The 17,846-nt window shown below is 44.7% G+C and overlaps 1 protein-coding gene across 6 annotated transcripts in view; it reads left to right on the forward strand.

Annotated features, from left to right (window-relative positions):
• Window positions 1-17,303, forward strand: part of CLDN10 (claudin 10) — a gene marked incomplete at both ends in the record, with an annotated part of 80,893 nt that extends 63,590 nt beyond the window's left edge. For 3 of the 6 annotated variants that reach the window (XM_080917388.1, XM_080917389.1, XM_080917387.1), the window contains 4 exons: window positions 4,653-4,814; window positions 4,904-4,985; window positions 16,370-16,477; window positions 17,180-17,303. In XM_080917388.1, the coding sequence (XP_080773514.1) occupies window positions 4,653-4,814; window positions 4,904-4,985; window positions 16,370-16,477; window positions 17,180-17,303 (476 nt within the window). The remainder of the gene's footprint in view (window positions 1-4,652; window positions 4,815-4,903; window positions 4,986-16,369; window positions 16,478-17,179) is intronic. The other 3 variants (XM_080917391.1, XM_080917392.1, XM_080917390.1) reach the window with 1 other exon arrangement.
• Between the last annotated feature and the right edge of the window lie 543 nt (window positions 17,304-17,846).

The raw sequence follows: 17,846 nt of genomic DNA on the forward strand, positions 1-17,846 counted from the left end.
TAGAAAAACGTATCTTAGCTGCTGCCTGGCTCTCGGTGATCTGGATAGAATGGCCCACTCCAGCCGTTCACCCCCAGTGGACACTGGGCACTTTACAACTTTGTCCTGCTACAACTACCTTACTGAAATTCTTTAGATTCACCTCTTCACGCACATGTATGTTTCTGTGCACTGTCCTACTGCCAGGCCGAAAGAGCATTCATTTTAATATCCAGTTCACACTGCCAAATTGCGTTCTACCGAGAGGACGGGGACACTCTCTGTTTGCTGTTGCCATTTGGAATTGCACATTATAGCTGTGGGGTCACTGTTATTTTTGGTCTGCATTCCCCTTATTCCCTGTGAGTCTGACGGTTTAGACTTCTTTGTTGACTCTCTCTCTCTCTCTCTCTCTCTCTCTCTCTCTCTCTCTCTCTCTCTCGTTTATGTCACACCACTATACTTGTTCTGTGTCTTGGTGCAATCTGAGCCCACTGCTTGTCTATGTGATGTAATGTTTCCACACCAAACTTTGAAAAGGGTGACTCGATTACAGCTATCAGTCTTTCCCTCCTCAACTTCACCTTCTGTGGTACACTGGCATATTCAACTACAAAAGACAATGGTACAGCCACAGCTACTCCCCCCCCCCCTGCCCCCAGCATGAAAGGGAGTTGATCCCCCTCCCCCACCACAAGTGGAACTTTCCAGAGCAGCACCTCCCCAACCAAACCCCAACTCTGCCTTCTCTCTACCTTGGATTTCCAGGGCAGGTATGTTGGGAGCTGGGTCTGATATTTGAAGTGGGAGAAGAAAGGCACCTCTCTTTAGTTTCTAATGGCTACAGACCAGAACAACCCAATGTCTCCCATGCTTAAGCCAGGCATAGGCTCCAAATCAGAAATGCCAAGAGAGAAGGCTTTCGCTAACTTGTGTTATGGGAAACAGAACGTCCTGTTAGCAATATGATTTCTCATCCTCTGGAGGAATCCCTTTTGTCCCCTGACTTCTCTTTGGGAGACATGGGGTGTGGCAAAGCTCATGTCTAGACTGAGGGCTATCTCATGTTAGCAGACGTGCACATCTGCATATAATTCAATCCCAGCACTGTAGAAAGGATCCTTTGGCAGCTTCTTAGCCCCCTGCCATTCACCCTGTGACTATTGCTGTTTTCCAGCTGAGAAACGGAGATGCAGAGAGATCGCTGGGTAGTCAAGGACACAGAGTGTCTAACCGATGGGAGTGTGAGAGCTGACAGCGGCCTGCCGTGCGCATCCGCTCTTCCTCGCACAGATACACCAAGCTACTAATATAACCAAGGCTTGTGTTCTTCCCAGTTAAACACAGCAGCTTACTAAGCTGCTGATTTGCAGGTGGCAGTAAAGGACACAGCATTAAGAAGCCATTGAGCTTTCAAGGGTTACCTTGAAGGCTTCTGCAACAGAATTCATTTGGTCCAAGTTACTGTTTGAAAATTTCACAGTTGAAGGAACTGGTGGTTCATTGAACTTCTCTTTTAGTCTGGTTGTTTTTTTTTTTTTTTTAAACCATGTGCCATCCATTTTTGCTAATGGGGGTGTTTGCCATTTCTTGCAAGAGAGCTAACGATAAATTATACCTTGAGAACTTCTAAGTAAATACGTTCATGCCTCAGCACTTTAATGTGTTAATTAGCTATTAACTGTGTCAGTAAATTAGACCTGTCAGAAATAATGGCCTCCTTAACTAGGCTTTACGCTCCCGCTTCTCTTGATGTTGTAACTTCTAAGTTTGCCCTCCAGACCTGTTAAAAAGCTAGAGGAGGTGGAGGTCTGCCTCGAAAAAGATAAACTCTGAAGGGCTGCTAGAACTCATGTCTATTTTAAGGGACAGAAGGCCCGAGTTTACAAACCCCAGGCTAATTAACACCACAACCCATTCCTCTCAAGGCTGACAGCATAGTTCATCCCTGGCCTTGGTTCCCCATTTCAGAAAAATCAGGCCAACTATTGTGCTTAGTGCCCGCAGAAGTTAGCAAATTATCCTCAGTGTCCTGGAGCCGAGCAGTGCGCTCTGCCCTACACACTCATTTCTGGGTAGCACAGAAGAGGAAACAGACAGATCGAGAGTCAGCCTGGTCCCCTTCCCTCTTGGGTCTGTGCCTAGAGACCAGGGAAGGTCAGACAGAGGAGACATTAGAATGAGAGATTCAGAAAAACTTTTTCCCCCCTGAAGTGTAAATACTACTGTTATTTCCCCTGCCTTGCAGGCTGACTGGCTTGGACAGCGTTATAACCAGTGTTTACCGTGTAGGGAAACTCATTCCCTGTTCTAAATGACCAGCATGTAGAACAGAGCCCTTGGTAAATTCCAGACCATCCATCTACCTGCCTGCGATAAAGCCTGTAAGGCAGCTGATGGAACTGTGGATCACGGTGCATAAGAAAGGAAAATGCATTTCTGTTGTTGTTTTTAATGTATATTACATACAGAAGTCTCCCTTTCCCTGTGGTTTTCCTTTCCTGGGTCTTAATGGCCCATTGTCAACTAAAGGCCAACATATAAAATGTAAAACTGAAAAATTAAACAGTATATTAGTTTTGAATACATTGTATTCAATTAACTGTTATTCTATTTTACTTATTACCTTTCTTTTTTAACAGTGTCTCACTACAGAGCCCAGGCTAGCCTCAGATGCATCTCCATCCTGTGTCATTGAGAGTTCTGGGATTACAGGCCTGTGTTTCTCAAGCCCAACTTTATAGTTGCTGTTAATTTTTTCTATACTTAATCTGAAACTTTTATCATGTATTTATAGCAAAACTGGTGTATACATAAAATTCAATATTATTTGTGGTTTCATGGGAGTTTTGAAACAGAACATATCCCATACTGATCAAGGGTACTATTGCATTTTTGTGTGTTTGTGTGTGTGTGTGTGTGTGTGTGTGTGTGTATGTCTGTGTGTGAGTGTATGTCTGTGTGTGAGTGTATCTCTCTGTGTATATGTGTGTGTGTATCTATCTGTGTATGTCTGTGTGTGTGCATGTGTCTCTCTGTGTATATCTGTGTGTGTGTATCTATCTGTGTATGTCTGTGTGTGTGCATGTGTCTCTCTGTGTGTGTTGTCTTGCTGTGTATATCTATATGTGCATCTTTGTGTAGGTCCCTATAGCTGTCCTTCTACTCTTACTGTTCAATGCTTACATTCAGAGCAAGCCAATTGCCACCTATTTGCTGCCCGTACTTTTGTGGTGAGCAGGGAGCCTCTTTTCACTTTCCTTGCAGATCCTTGGGCTTTGTAAGGTGGTGAGCAACCTTCTCCTGGAGTTGCTTCTGCTCCTGTCCTGTGGGCTAAAGTTTGAGATAGAGTTGGTTCAGTGTTTAATAGCAGAGACCCAGACAGTGTTGATGCATCACACTTGTTAACAAAAAGAGCCTCCACTGCCCCAAATCATCCAAGCAGGTTTCTCTTGCTGTCCTTGACAGCCTCCTCATCGATGGAATGAGTTCCATGCGGCATTGCCACAGCAATCTGTGCTTGCTGGGGCTGGGTCCTATGACTTTAAGGAGAAAGAACAGCTCTCTAGGAGCAGGGCTCAACATTTAATTCCCACTCTTTTCCCGAGAAGCTTGGGACAGGAGACCACCAACATTTACTCCACAAGTTTATAATCATTAGCTTTCTAGTATTGATTATCATTGGCTTGGCCTGCATACCAAATAATGATTGGTGTCACTTAAGAGGGTTTTGTTCTTTTGTTTTTATTAGAAGGCTTAATTCCCAAAGTAACCCCACTGTGTGCTCATTTGGTTACTATATTTGCCTACTCCTAGTACATGTCCCTCTCTCTGCATTGGTCTCAAAGTGGTTTGTATGGGCATGGTGTATCATTTTGGATTTTATTAATTTAGAATGAGCCAGTGCCTGGCTAAAAGCCCTGATAAAGGTTGTCGTTACTCCAGCTATGCAAACCAGTATGCGACTGACACACAAATGCTTCACTAGGAACGAGCTAACAAATTAACAAAAGGCGTTCATTCACATCCCAACACTTGGCTTGATTATAAGTTACTCTTCTAGGAGGCAATATTTTCTAAAACACACTTTATTATAGGCACTCTAACTAACAACAGCACAGTGTCTCTAAAATGATTCTTAGATTCAACTCGGGTCACTAACAGATGCTGGCTAGTCTCACTTATGAACTTCCACGGGTATCTGTAGATTTTTATCCTGTGGGAGATCTTGCTGCCCAGTTGTAAGCTTTCTGCAGTGTCAGACTCAATATGCTATCTGTTGAGAAGGTTGATACACTAAGGAGCTAGAATGAGAGGTAATGAGGCATGAACTTAATGATCTTTTCCAGGGTGGGAACCCTTTTACTGTTTACCAGCTCATCCTCTGCAAATCACAGAACCTTTGCATGCCGTAGTAAATACAGGACTAGCATAAAGATCTAGCCAGAGGCTAGGCATAAGGTGGATCTTCAAGTGCGTGGCTCAGAATGGGCTTTTCAGGAAGATTTGCTTGCTTTCCTTTCTTGAATGCCTTACTGTGTGTGTCGACCGTTATGTTGCCGGTTTTCCACCCAGACATTCTAACAACCATCCCAAGTGACAGTGCAAGTGAGGTTTTCTTTCTGGAGAGCTGTGTACTTTATGATAACATGAACCACCTGCTCTACTTACAGGTTACATCCAGGCATGTAGAGGGCTAATGATTGCCGCGGTCAGCCTGGGCTTTTTCGGTTCCATTTTTGCACTCTTTGGAATGAAGTGTACCAAAGTTGGAGGCTCAGATAAAGCCAAAGCTAAAATCGCCTGCTTGGCTGGGATTGTATTCATATTGTCAGGTAAATAGTAACTTCCTACCAAACAAGGTACTTCAGGGTGTAAACGGCCGAAGAGCTGACCAGTGTGCTTGCCTGCTGCTATTTTTCAGGTCTGTGTTCCATGACAGGCTGTTCTCTGTATGCGAACAAAATCACAACAGAATTCTTTGATCCTCTCTTTATGGAGCAAAAGTAAGTGTTGTCTTCAGTTGATATGTTTCTAGCTCATAGGAAAATGATGGAAATAAATGTCATTGATTTTCTATACAGCTTTTGAAAGTGACGTTCGTTGGTAAGTTCAACGTCAAATTTATGAGTCGTCTCAGTGAAAGATGCATTTGATGATACTGTTGACATTATATGTCATCTTTAAGTAGCTCCAGCAGAGGAGTTAGGGAAGTTAGCTCATCCATTCTACATCATAAAGCTGAATGGAAATTCAGGAAAAGTTAGAGTGAAGAAGATGGGAAGAAAAGAGTGCCAGGCTATGAAGATGAACTTAACTTGATAGCTTCATTCAGAATAACATTTGCAAAATGCGAGTCTCTCGACCTTCCCGGCCTTTATAAGGAAACTACACACAGTCAGGTGTCTAACCATGTGGTGGGAGCATGGTACCCAGCCCTGGGGATGCCTGCTCATATCTGCAGCTGACGGCCTTAGGACTGACACATCAGCTTCTGGCTGGTTGTTGTTTCTGAGCTTTGGGCCGCTGCTTTTCATAGGGTCCCCAGGATGACTTCTTCAGATTGTGAAAATCCCAGGGACACCAAATGAGGAATAGCCGGCTGTATATGGAATTGTTTGTCTTCATGAAACTCACATGAAGCTCACATACTCCTCTAGAAAGTTGGGTGTGCCTATTTTGTGGGTGGCAGGAGGTGGGGGTGGTGTTTTTGTTGTCAGTCAGGCTGGCAATTAGATTACAGACTTGAGATAAGTTTTATAAAAACTTTAAAGGTCAAGTACAGAAATAATTGGTCAAGTGGGTGTTACTTTTTCCTAGTGCATGTAGAAGTCTTCAGGGCTTTGCTTTTCTAGTTCTCTCTTCTGTAAGCCAGAGCAGAGGAGTTGTGGTAGGACACACACATGCACACACACATACACACACATACACACATATACACACACACACACACACACACATACACACATATATACACACACATACACACATATACACACATATATACACACACATACACACATATACACACATACATACACACAGATTATATTTATACCTATATCTATATCTACATTTACATCTATATCTATATTTATCTAAATACACATACACATATACATATTCCAGGCACTGCATTGCTGGGTTCCATTAAATTACTTCACTTTCATAATATCCTCATGAAGTAGGAGTCTCTCCCGAGAGTCTCTTGGACTAAACTCATCTACATCACAAACAAGGAGGTAGAGTTCTGTAGAACACGTGCTCTAAACTGTGCAATTTATAATACTAATTTCATAATTTTTGAAACTAGATGCTACTTTTTAATTACAGAGTTTCTGTCATATATTTATTTTAAAATAGTGTCCATTCAGAAATTTTATTAAGAAACAGGCAAACTAACCAACCATTGTCCTTGGGCCCAATATAAATTTTACTCTTCTACCCATATTAGAAAAATATATTCTAATTTGTAAATATTCTCCTTACTTCTTTTTTTTCCTCTGTTGTGTTTTGTGTTTTTGAGATACAGTCTTGGTAGGTAGGCCAGGACAGATGTGAGTTATAATCCTTCTGCCTCAGCACCCTGAATGCTAGGATGATAGGATCAGCTTCTTGTGTGGTTTTGAAAATTAGATTTGTACAGATGTTGCAGGAAACTAAACCTGAAGGTGAAACATGAGACTTTGAAATCTTATTAAGCTCTAGTTGGGTCCAGGAATGATTAGACTTGAGGGTGGTAAAAGTCCCATCGAGTTCTAGTTAAAGAAGAGAGACAGGAATCTGAGCTTCAGATAAACCAAGTGCGCCTTCAAACACCAATCGGTCCAAGACTGTGATCTCATCTGATGGGCAACAGAAAACCAGCATGGAGTTGGCCTGGCTGCGCAAGTCTTGAAAAGTCACCGTTCAAGCAAGTCCTTGGCCAGGCTTGTTTGTGAAAGAGTGTGTCCTCAGCTGACTTTGCTAGAATTTAATCATCGCTGTCTGATTTCAAGTTCATTTGAGTGTGAACCTAGGTGGGACTCAGTTCATGACTCTCCCAACCCAGATGAGCTGAGGTTTGGAGGTGATGCTGTAAGAAGGGTTTTGATGTTTCTCTGATGTCGATAGTGTTACCGGAGAGACTCTTGTGCTTTCAGACCCATGCAGTGCTTCCTGCTCTGTTGACAGTCCTAGGAGACAAGACTTTGCAGATGGAGCTGGGAGGCATGACCGTGTTCCTTTTCCCACAAATGGCACACATTAGACTAGACCAAGTTAACAATAAGTGTCTTCTCCCTGCTGGTGGCCCCAGAAGGTGTGACTGTCATGAACCTACATATCTGGGTCCTTGGGCAAAGCACTGAAGAGAGATGTTTGCCACAGGCTCTGGTTTGAATTGCACTCTTGTGCCCGAATCCTAAAATGTGCTGAAGACAGTTTAGGCCTTGAAACATGGTTTCCTCTTGGTGATGTTGGTGAGTTTTTACCATATACTTCTGCAGCATTAGGCCTTTGCAGATTTCCACAGTATCTCTCGAGTTTATACACCTTTGGCTGCCTAAGTTAGGAAAACAAAACTAAGTATTTATCAATAAATTCCTACTGCATGCAAGGGACCCAGCTGTAGATTTATTCACAAGTAAAACATGCGTAGCTTCAAGGGAGGGTAGAGCTGTGGTCAAGGATCTAGGAGACCTGGTGCTGTGTAATATATTCAATGTCTTTTTATTCTAAAATGCTTCCCCTCCCCCAACACAGATGAGAAGAATTTCCTTCCAACTTAGGTCTGGCAGAATCACAGAGTTTGTGTTTCTGCTCTCTCCCCTCTTTGTCTGAGATTTTTCATCCATGTGGTGATTTTGCTTGAACATCTCCAACACAGGCATTTACAGAGATTTGAAAACAACCCCTTCTCTTTCCTTTAAGCTATTTCAAACCAACTTCCTCCTTTTTATTAAAACAGAACCCAACAAATCCAAAGGGGGAAAAAAAACCCTAACCTCCTACAAGCTTAGGCTAATAGGTACCCCAAAGCAAGACTAACAACCCACATGATAATTCCTACCCTTGCTTTGTTGCCCAAACCACTAACTTCCTGGACGTCTTGTTTTGTTTTCTTAAACTGTTCCAGGTTACAATTGATCAGCAGAAAGAAACTGCTTTTCAAACCAAGCAAAGTAGAAGCCTGTTGCCACGACCCATTTAAAGAGACAGAGCCGTGTTGTCTGTCTACGGGTGATGCTTGGTCTCTGAGTCTCACGCTTGGCGTCTCAGCCTGCAGGCTTTTCCGTTTTCAGTTTCACTGTGGAATACTCTTCATTCCTGGCATGCTTGATCCAATACTTTAGGACTTAGATGATACTTAGGTAAAGTCTTTTCACTATTGTAGGTTTTAGTCGTTAGAAATGAATTCTTGCCAGACCGGGGATGCGGCCCAGTGTAGATCCTGTGCTTAGTATGAGGGAGGGCCAGGTTCCATCCTCAGCATAGATGGAAAAGGCATACATGGGGTGGAAGGCAGAAAGAAAGGAGAGGGAAGGCAGGGGTGAGGTGGGCGTAGGGAAGAGCTGCTTTCAGATAAACTCTCTCATGCTGGTTTCTGGTTGAGACCCAACCGTATACGCTCACAAGTGACCTAGTGAAGCTATTTAACTTTTCTCTTCCACCTCGTCATAAATGCTGCACTATGGATGCCTGTTTAAAATGGTTCTGCTTACAAGGTTATTTGGAACGTGAACTGGGGTTGTTGAAGGGGTCACAGGGCTTTGGGTAGGAGACCCATCACACAGAAGCCTTAGACACCAGGAATAAACGGAAGTCAGTGGTAGGAAGGAATGAGTCTGACTTGTGTTCCCAAGTCGCACAAGTCACCTCTGGTTACAGGAATTTCCCAGATGCTTCTGTTAGGCTAGTGAGCCTTTAAAAATCAACCAGGGTAGCACATGCTTGCCAACTCCATTTCTTTTTTACTGATTAGCCTGTGGCGAAATTATTCCTGTCAGTTTCCGTTGGGCTTTGGCAACTCAGCTCCTATCCCTTTACGCTCCAGCCAGGCTTCCGATCAGCCTTCCCAACTTGCCTCTTGGAAGATGCAGCTTGCAGGGGGTTCCCTTTGTGCTCTGTGCCAACATTAAAACCCTACTGGTAGTTCACACTTGCGGGTTTATTAGTCTCCCAGACCAGGCAGGGAGCATCACCAAACAGAGAGTGCTGCATGTTCATTTGTTGGACTTCTTGTAGCTCTGTAGCTAGTCCGTGCTTTAGGATACAGCAGGGGTGACATCAGAAGGAACCGGTCTGTGTCTCTCCATTAGTGGAGATAAGGGTAAGCAGAGGAGAGGACCCTGAGCCTGGAGAGATGGCTCAGCCATCCAGGTGTCAGGCAGGATCCTGGGTTCCACGCTGCCTGGAGTAAACTCAGCCCGGCTACTTCCTGGTTGGATGTCATTCTATGCTTTGAGATCTCAAGCTGCAGATGAGGATACATTGTTACCGTGGTTGGGGAGGATGGCGTAGTTCAAAGTTTAAAGTCGTATCTGATAGTGCATAATAAATACTACGGAAAAGGTTAGCTCTTATTTTAAAAGGTCCTTACACACAGCAGAACCTCACCTTTTACAGTATTTTGAGATTAGCCACAGAGAAAGGCTAGAGACCTAACAGAAGGAATAATCATTTTCTGACACTTGGCTCTCCAGTAAAAGGAAGGCTCAAAGGGGGGCTAATGTGCAACCATTAGGAAAACCCACACAGGTGAGGCATAATCTGTCTGTTAATTTTTGGTCACCTGTATCACTGTACCGAGTTACACATAGGCTGCTATAGTATCTGCAGAGTATTCAGATACCGGGAGACTCGTCATATCAGAACACATCCCATAGGGTCTCCTGCTTTGGTTCTCAACTGTTCTCTATCGGGCTGGCAAGGATTCTGATTGTTAGAAGCATTTTAATTGTTCAGTGCTGGGATCCATCTGTACATAGTTCCTTCAGTACGACAGAACTCACCTCTCCACCCCCACAGAGACATCAGCCAGGCTTAGCCATACAGACTCCCCCGAAGGAGTCTCAGAATAGTATTTGCCGTTAAGAACTTCCTATCTTAAAGGACAGCCCTGTCAGCATGGCCAGTTTATTCACACTCCAGAACGGCCTGTAAACGCATCACCGAACTCTCTGTGAGCGCTGTGACTCAGCACACCATTCCTGCTTCTGACCAAGACCAGGTGAACCCCCCAATTTTCCACCCTGCTGGACAAGATCAATGTCGCCAGTGTTGCCAAGTAATGGATTAGTTTTTGCAACAAAAGGAGTAACTTGGGACACGAGCTATTTCTACTAAATTACAATTTACCCTGGCTAACGTGACATTTAGTTCCTGTGGATGGCTTCTAAGTTTCCTGTAAGTGGTAAGGTTACTCCCTGGAAGACCTCACCGATCACCTGGTGCAGTGGGAGCCGGGAAAGCACTGGGGACAGGTCAGTCTAGGGAGGCTAATCTGGGCCCTGACCTCTGAGTCACCCCATTGCTTCATCACAGTAACACAGATGAACAGTGTTATGAAGATTAAAGAAAATAACATACCAGGAAAATATTGGTCAAAGGTTATCGAATAAAAATGGTAGAAAGATCAGTTTAATGTTGATTGTGAGCGAGGCCCCTCTTGGGTCCTTTTTTGTTTTTTTAATGTGCCCTGGAGTCATTTCTGACACTGGATTTTTAAATTCTTTAATGAGTTAAGTAAAACATTCGAAACATCTTTATTTAAAAAAAAAAAAGTGAGAATAATCCACCCAGTAGCACACAGGGAGAAATCGGAACAAGGCTCCTGCCATCGGCACATGACTTGTTGATTTCTAAGCCACCTAGTAGCAAGTCACACGGGCTACAAGGCGATGCACACGGGCTTGCCATGATCCGAAACTGACAGCTGACACTGAAGGAGGGGAATAAAAAAAGTGCGGCTCTGCTTCCGTTTCTCAAATTTGAGAATTCCCCACCAAGAGCCCACAACACGGATTTGGACTTTGTCTTGCTCTTGCTGCTGGCTGAGAGCCCTTGCCACTGTTTTGTGTTGTGGGGTACCAGACTGTGGGAGGGACTGTTAGCAGAGGAGATTGGCACCTTACAGACGGCAGGTGGACTATGGCAAGGGGTGGGGGGTGGGCAGACTCTTGATGGGCAAACTCAACCTCAGCAACATGGAATGTGCAGCGTTAGGAACAGACGTGTTTATGTGTAATCCTTATAGAATTTCCATTTCTATGGACTCATCCTTGCAGTTGGGTGGCCTTAGATTAAAGGGAGGGATCTACAGCAGACAGCCATGTCTAAAAGGCTGGCTAACCGATGGAATGGTGGAATTCAGTTTTGAAGCATTTGTGTGGATAACATATAAATGGACTTCCTAGATTTTTTACATTCCCCCCCCCAAACATATTGCTTTGCATTAAGGTAACTGGCATATTTGTGTGTGTGTGTGCGAGCGCACACATGTGTGAATATGCATGTGTGTTGGTTATTAACATTTTAATTAAAGCAAGGACACTGTACTCCAAGAAGACCTGTGACCTTCATAAGCTCCCTTCAGTATTCCATGGGTCCCAAAAGGATGAGGTTTTTTTCATTATTTTTAGAGGGTCTGTTCAGCATGCTCTGGCTTTAGTGGCACCTCTTATGGTGCTGGGTAAAAGGTCAGCCCCAGGGCATTTGGGGAAAAAAATTCCACACCCTGTGGTTCTGGAGCCACTGAGAACTCAATGAGCCAAAGAGGGAGAAAAATCTTTCTGAAACTGGAACTCAAAGTATATTAGTGGCATTTAAAAGTATTAATAAACTCATTTATTGTGAGAACAACCTAGGCTAAGAGCCTAGGTTTGGGGTCACAGTTAAAGGCTGTAAATCTCAGTTCTACCCTGTACTTGGCTCAAATGTGAGACAAATAATCTCCCTGAGTCTCTGTTTTCTCTTTTGCAAGATGAGGATACTTACACCTATATTTCAGAATTGTAATGACTGGATGTCAGTGTGTGTTCCAATGCACAGCACAGCCTAACAGCCAGGGCTTGTCATTCCTGTGTCCTTCCTCAGGCCATGTTTGTATGTATGTGGCAGAGCCGAGGTCAGTCGTGTCTGTTTGCACAGACATGCTCTTTGAGTTCTATTGTTGGGCGTCCTCACGCTGTACTGTAATTGTTTGCTTAATGTCTGACTAGTCCCACCAGACTATAGGATCTGTGGGAGGAGCTGTCAGGGTGACATCTCCTGTCCATCCGGGACACAATGAGTGACTTGGCCCTTGGCTTGGAATGTCTCTGGTGACAAAATGAAGCCCAAGAGACCCTCAGGAACGGCAAATCAGGTCAGAAATGAAAATGTGTGTGCAAGGTTTGGGTGTGGAAAATAAATCATCCCCAGACCCTTTGGCCAGGGCTAATTTCTGAGAGGGCACATACACTGTGCTGAGTCAGCACCACCTTGCTTTGTGCTGAGTCAGCACCACCACATTGCCCTTGCCCTCTGTAAAAATGAAGGGTATGGACAGCCTTATCTAGCTCAAGGTACAGCAAGGAGAGGAACGTGACTAACCCATACTTGAAAGCATATTTTAAATTCTTCAAATCTTTCTGGTTTATTTGGGAGGACACTCTTGAGCAGTTCATCCATGTTTTAATGTTTCTGATGGAAGTGAGTTCATCGCCCAGTCTTGGTGTGCTAAAGTCACATTCTCTGATACAAATGTGCCAAATCTCCATGAAGGCAACACTCTGATGAGTGTTGTCCTTTGATGTACGCTAAAAAATGTTTCAACTCTAAACCAGTCTCTGACCTTACAGTTGAGGGTCTGTCTGGAGTGGAGGTTATTATTCTTCCAGCACAGGGAAGAAGCGGAGGGGATGGGGCCATAGAGACCCATGGGAGTGCAAAGCTGGCTTAGGAACAAGAGGCTAATGCTCATTAAAAAAAATGCAGCAGATAAATTTGAAATTTGGATGATCTCCCTGGAGTGTTGAAATCAGTTGCTTAGCATTACCAAGAGTCAACCAAGAGTTCCAGGCAGAGGCAAGGGAGATGCGTCTTGGAAACCGACGACGACGGTGGAAGTTCTATTGCTTTCTCCCAAGGCTGCCTTTGAATGGAACCAGTCATGGTTTGCCACGTGACATGCACTGCTAGGTGTGGACTGAAGTCACCCTGCTGTGGGAGACTCAGACATGGGTCTGTCAGCAGAATAAAGAAGTCTGAGAGAGGAAGAGACAATCACAAAAGCCATTGCATCAGAGTTAGGAATAAAGAGGGGGTGACGTAGGGTCTCTAGTCTCAACTCTAAGTAGCGATTACTTGGAAGTATTTGGCAAGATTTGCAATGGGAATTAAATAGAACTAATTCCCCCAAAGGGGATCCTGCTTTTTTGGAAAGTAAAATGCGTTTAAGAAAATGGAACGAGGGTCTGGGTGTGTGGCTCAGTCTACAGAGTACTGGTTTAGCGTGCACGGAGCCCTGGTTCTAACCAGCACACCACATAAACCAAGGTGGCTGCCTGTACTCCCAGCATTCCAGAGGCAGGGACTGCAGATCAGAAGTTCAAGGTCACCCTTTGCTGCATAGTGATATGCAGTTCTCCTGAGACCTATTGGCCCCTGTCCCTCCCTGACTCAAAATTTCAAAGCTGGAGTTAAAACAGCTAGTGATTATTACAAATGAAGACCATCATTTGTAAGTCCCTTGGTAAGCTTCAAGAAGGCTTGAATTAATGGCACAGGCAGGCCACTTGCAATGTTCATTAAGGGGTGGGGGTGTCTTGGTACTGAGCCGTGTGGTTCCTGACTTCTATCGTGTTCACTACCCACTGAGCATCCCTAAGACTCGGAGACCCTCTTAGCAGTGGTGGCACGTGCCTTTAATCCCAGCAGAGATTCCCACCATGGACCTGTGATTCCAGAGCAGCCTGGGATTGTATGGATGCCTCACCTGTCAATCAAAACGCCTTCGGCCCATGGCTTAGGCAGGAAATAGAGGTTGGGTACTGGGGAAAGAAAGAATTTGGGGAGGGGAGGAGGTAAGGAGAGGAGCCAGGAAAGAGCAGAGGTGACAGACTTATGGACGCATGGACACAGGGTCCCTGAGCTAAGGTTAACCAGCCACGTGGGAGAATGTAGCATAAAATAAATGGTTATCTTGAGTTATGACCTTGTCGGAGTAGAGTCTAGCTATATGGTCTTATTTCTGGGAGTAGGAGACTGGGAGGTAGAACGCAGACCTCACAACAACGCTGGGCATTCTAATGGGTAGCCATGAATGGCACCTACAGCTGGGGCCCTCCTACGGGGAAGCTCACAACTGAAAGAAAACCTGAGACTTTTTAAGGGTGTGTGTCCACGGCAGCATCGTTGAAGGAGAGATGACCTCCAGGGGCAAGCAGAGATAGGGTGACAAGATTCCAGTTCCTACAGGAGTGGCCTCCATGGAGAGTGCTGTCTTCTGCGTGCTGGTCCAGGGTGAGTCTGGAAGATCTGAAGCCAGGCCATCCTAGGACTTTTGGGGTTTGAAGGAGTCAAATGACAGGCAATGTGGCACAGGTTGCGTAGTTTATATGTAATCTCATTGAAACCACATAAAAGAAGGGATCTACATGAGAAATCTGGGCCATGCAGATTTCATACGTGTAGCATGATGGCTGGTCAGTGTCTTTTCTAAGACACTGACCTGTTGACAACTGTGACCTGGGCAGCTCTTCTGATGATGTGTACTCCACTCATGGTGCCCATGTCACCTTCACTCAGCCTAAAGGTGCTTTTTCTTCATTTACATCAACTTTTGTCTCCGTCATTGCCACACGGGGGCCCTTGAAGAAGTCTGTGGGCTTCCAGGGGCAGATGCAGAGCTAATACCTACTTGTTCTGTCGAGGCTGGTCCTTGCCCCCAGTTGTCACCTGGTTTCCCAAGGAAGTAAGTGCAAGAAAGGATCGAAGGCCAGAGTACACTTAACTCAATCCCAGATGGGGGAAATGTCCCTGAAGCTTTGTAAGAACCACCACCTGCCTGCTAGTGGCCCTGGGCTAGAGAAATTCCGACTGCACAGCTACAGAAAGCCCATGCTGGGTACAGGGTGCAGAGGTCCCTACACGGCCCAGTGGAAAGGATCAGTGGGCCAAGAACCCTGGAGAACTCCTGCTAGCTGTTCTCTGTGGCTGTGGCTTCCACACCCAAGCCAGAGCCAAGCTCTCAGCACACGCCTGGTCCATGTCAGAGCCATAGAGAGACGCAGACTGGAGCCCTATCTTCTCTTTACCTTGAACTCTCCAAAGGATATTTCTATGTGGACTTGTGTGACCAAATACACATTGTGGGCTCATTTTTGACCGAAACAGACCAGTTTACCCTCAGATTTACCCCCCCCCCCGTGTGTGTGTGTGTGTGTGTGTGTGTGTGTGTGTCTGTCTGTCTGTCTGTCTGTCTGTCTGTCTGTCTGTCTGTCTATGGCATAAAAGTGAGATGCCTTTTCATTAAAAAAAAAAAAAAAATCCTAACTCCATAGAAAGAGGATGCCCAAGGTGGTTTTTTTGTTTTTTACTTTATGTGAGTACACTGTTGCTGTCTTCACACATACCAGAAGAGGGCACTAGATCCCATTTCAGATGTCTGTGAGCCACCATGTGGTTGCTGTGAATTGAACTCAGGACCTCTGTAAGAACAGCCAGTGCTCTTAATCACCGAGCCATCTTTCCAGCCCCCAAGGGTTTTTTTTTTTTTTTTTCTCTATTCTTATTCCTTGTTTAGTTGTTATATGGTGTGTGTGTGTGTCCCTTACCTGAAAGAATTTTTTTCTAGCTGTTTAACAAGTGACTTTATTTTTGAAGTCCCACTTTTAGATGCTGGCCTTCTTATCTGGAGAAGAGCTGTCTTGGTCATTCTACATTCACGTTGTGTCCTGCCACCTAGAAGCTTGGTCACTGGTTACTTCTAGATGAGCATGCCCACTGGATTGTGGAGATGATGCTCTCATCTGTCCCCAAGCCTTTCTGCACACGTCTTGCACCTTCATGCATTCACACTCAGCAAGCACTTGACATTTATTGAACTAACAGGAACTAACATGGGGGCAGGCAGACTTCCTTTTCCTTACTACACTATGCCTAAATAGTTTGACCTGTGGAACAAAAGGAGTGGAGGGTTTGGGAACGTGAAGGCAGAGAACAGAAGATCGGTGTTCATCCGTCAGGCGGCCCAGGCTTCAACCTGACCCGCCCCCTCACTTCCGGTCAGGAAGTTGGAGAGGCTAAAACCATTTCAAGAAGAGTGAACTTGCTAGTGCTTCCATTGTAAGTTTAGAGCAGGACCGTGTGGGTGTAAACCTTAGCGAGCAGGTGGGCTGGTTCTGATGCCTCTGTTGTTTTCTCACAGGTATGAATTAGGGGCTGCTCTCTTCATTGGATGGGCAGGAGCCTCTCTCTGCATCATTGGGGGCGTCATATTTTGCTTTTCAATATCCGACAACAACAAAACACCCAGGTAGGAACTAGAAGCAAAACTGTCCAGTTTAAAAACACACACACACACACACACACACACACACGATTCTCAACTGTTACATATGGGACAGGTTACTCACAATTCCTGGGACTCTTGGAATTAAAAGTAACAGCCGAAGGAGGTTAAGGATACAGTTACTATATATTTTTTTTAAGATTTATTTATTTATTTAAGCACAGTATAGCTGTTTTCAGACCAGAAGAGGGCATCAGATCCTACAGATGGTTGTGAGCCACCTTGTGGTCACTGGGAATTGAACTCAGAACCTCTGGGAGAGCAGTCAGTGCTCTTAATCACTGAGCCATCTCTCCAGCCCCAGTTACTATTTTTTAAAGATTCCGTGGCTGTTTTCTGAAGCTGTTTCTGTCACTGGGAGGTCAAGCCCACGTTAAAAAAGTGTGGTCTCCAAGTTGACCTCAGTGTAATTTCACATAGGCAGGAATCAATGAAGCCTCTACCAAGCCGGCTGAATGTCAATAAAATGAACTTTAAAAGTGACTTCCAGGAAGGAATATTAGAACAAATGAGAAAATCCAGCATCCCTCCTCACACAGGCAGAAGAGGGAGGAGAGCCAACCAGCAGAAGAGTTAGCTCTTGGCTACTGACAGAAATGGCTCCATCCATATCTCATTTTCTCTGCATGTAGAACAGAACCAACCCAAGTATGTTTTACCTTTCAGAATGGGATACACATACAACGGGCCCACGTCGGTCATGTCTTCTCGGACCAAGTATCCAGGAGGAGAAGGAGATTTTAAAACCACAGGCCCTTCAAAACAGTTTGATAAAAATGCCTACGTCTAAAGAGCTCTGGCAAGCTGCATCTTGAGTCTGTTGTGCAAGGGAACTGTTCTCACAATGGTCCTTCCAAGGCTCTCCTGTAATTACTGCTTACACTGTTTTTTAAAACATAAATTTGAAGACCGTTGATTGGGTGTAAATGTTCTTATAGTTATATGCTAATCATTTTTCTGTTGTGCCTTTCTATAAGGAAAATAAACAGGTTATTTACAGGACTGGTATATTTTATACATATGGAAGACGTGGCGAACCTTAGTCCCGTAAGGCTCGGGGCATGATAGCCACTTTGATCCTTAGTGGGCTGAGAACTTCCCTCATTCCATCCATAGGTTAAACCAAAGTGGGTAAACAAAGGTGTCTCGTGCATGGAACAGGGATGGTCTGAGACTATTCCTCATCCTGTATCCAAGTCAGACAGCTGCAGTGACTATTTTCTTGTTCCTTAGTGTTGTCCATTAGGACTGTCATTAGTCATGATGGCTCAAGAAAGGGCTACTGAGGCCAGGGTGCCTTTGCCCTGTATGTGGACCATAAACCACAAAGGCT

Source organism: Micromys minutus (genome assembly GCF_963924665.1).
Source record: "Micromys minutus genome assembly, chromosome: 5".
In the NCBI taxonomy this organism is placed as follows: domain Eukaryota; kingdom Metazoa; phylum Chordata; class Mammalia; order Rodentia; family Muridae; genus Micromys; species Micromys minutus.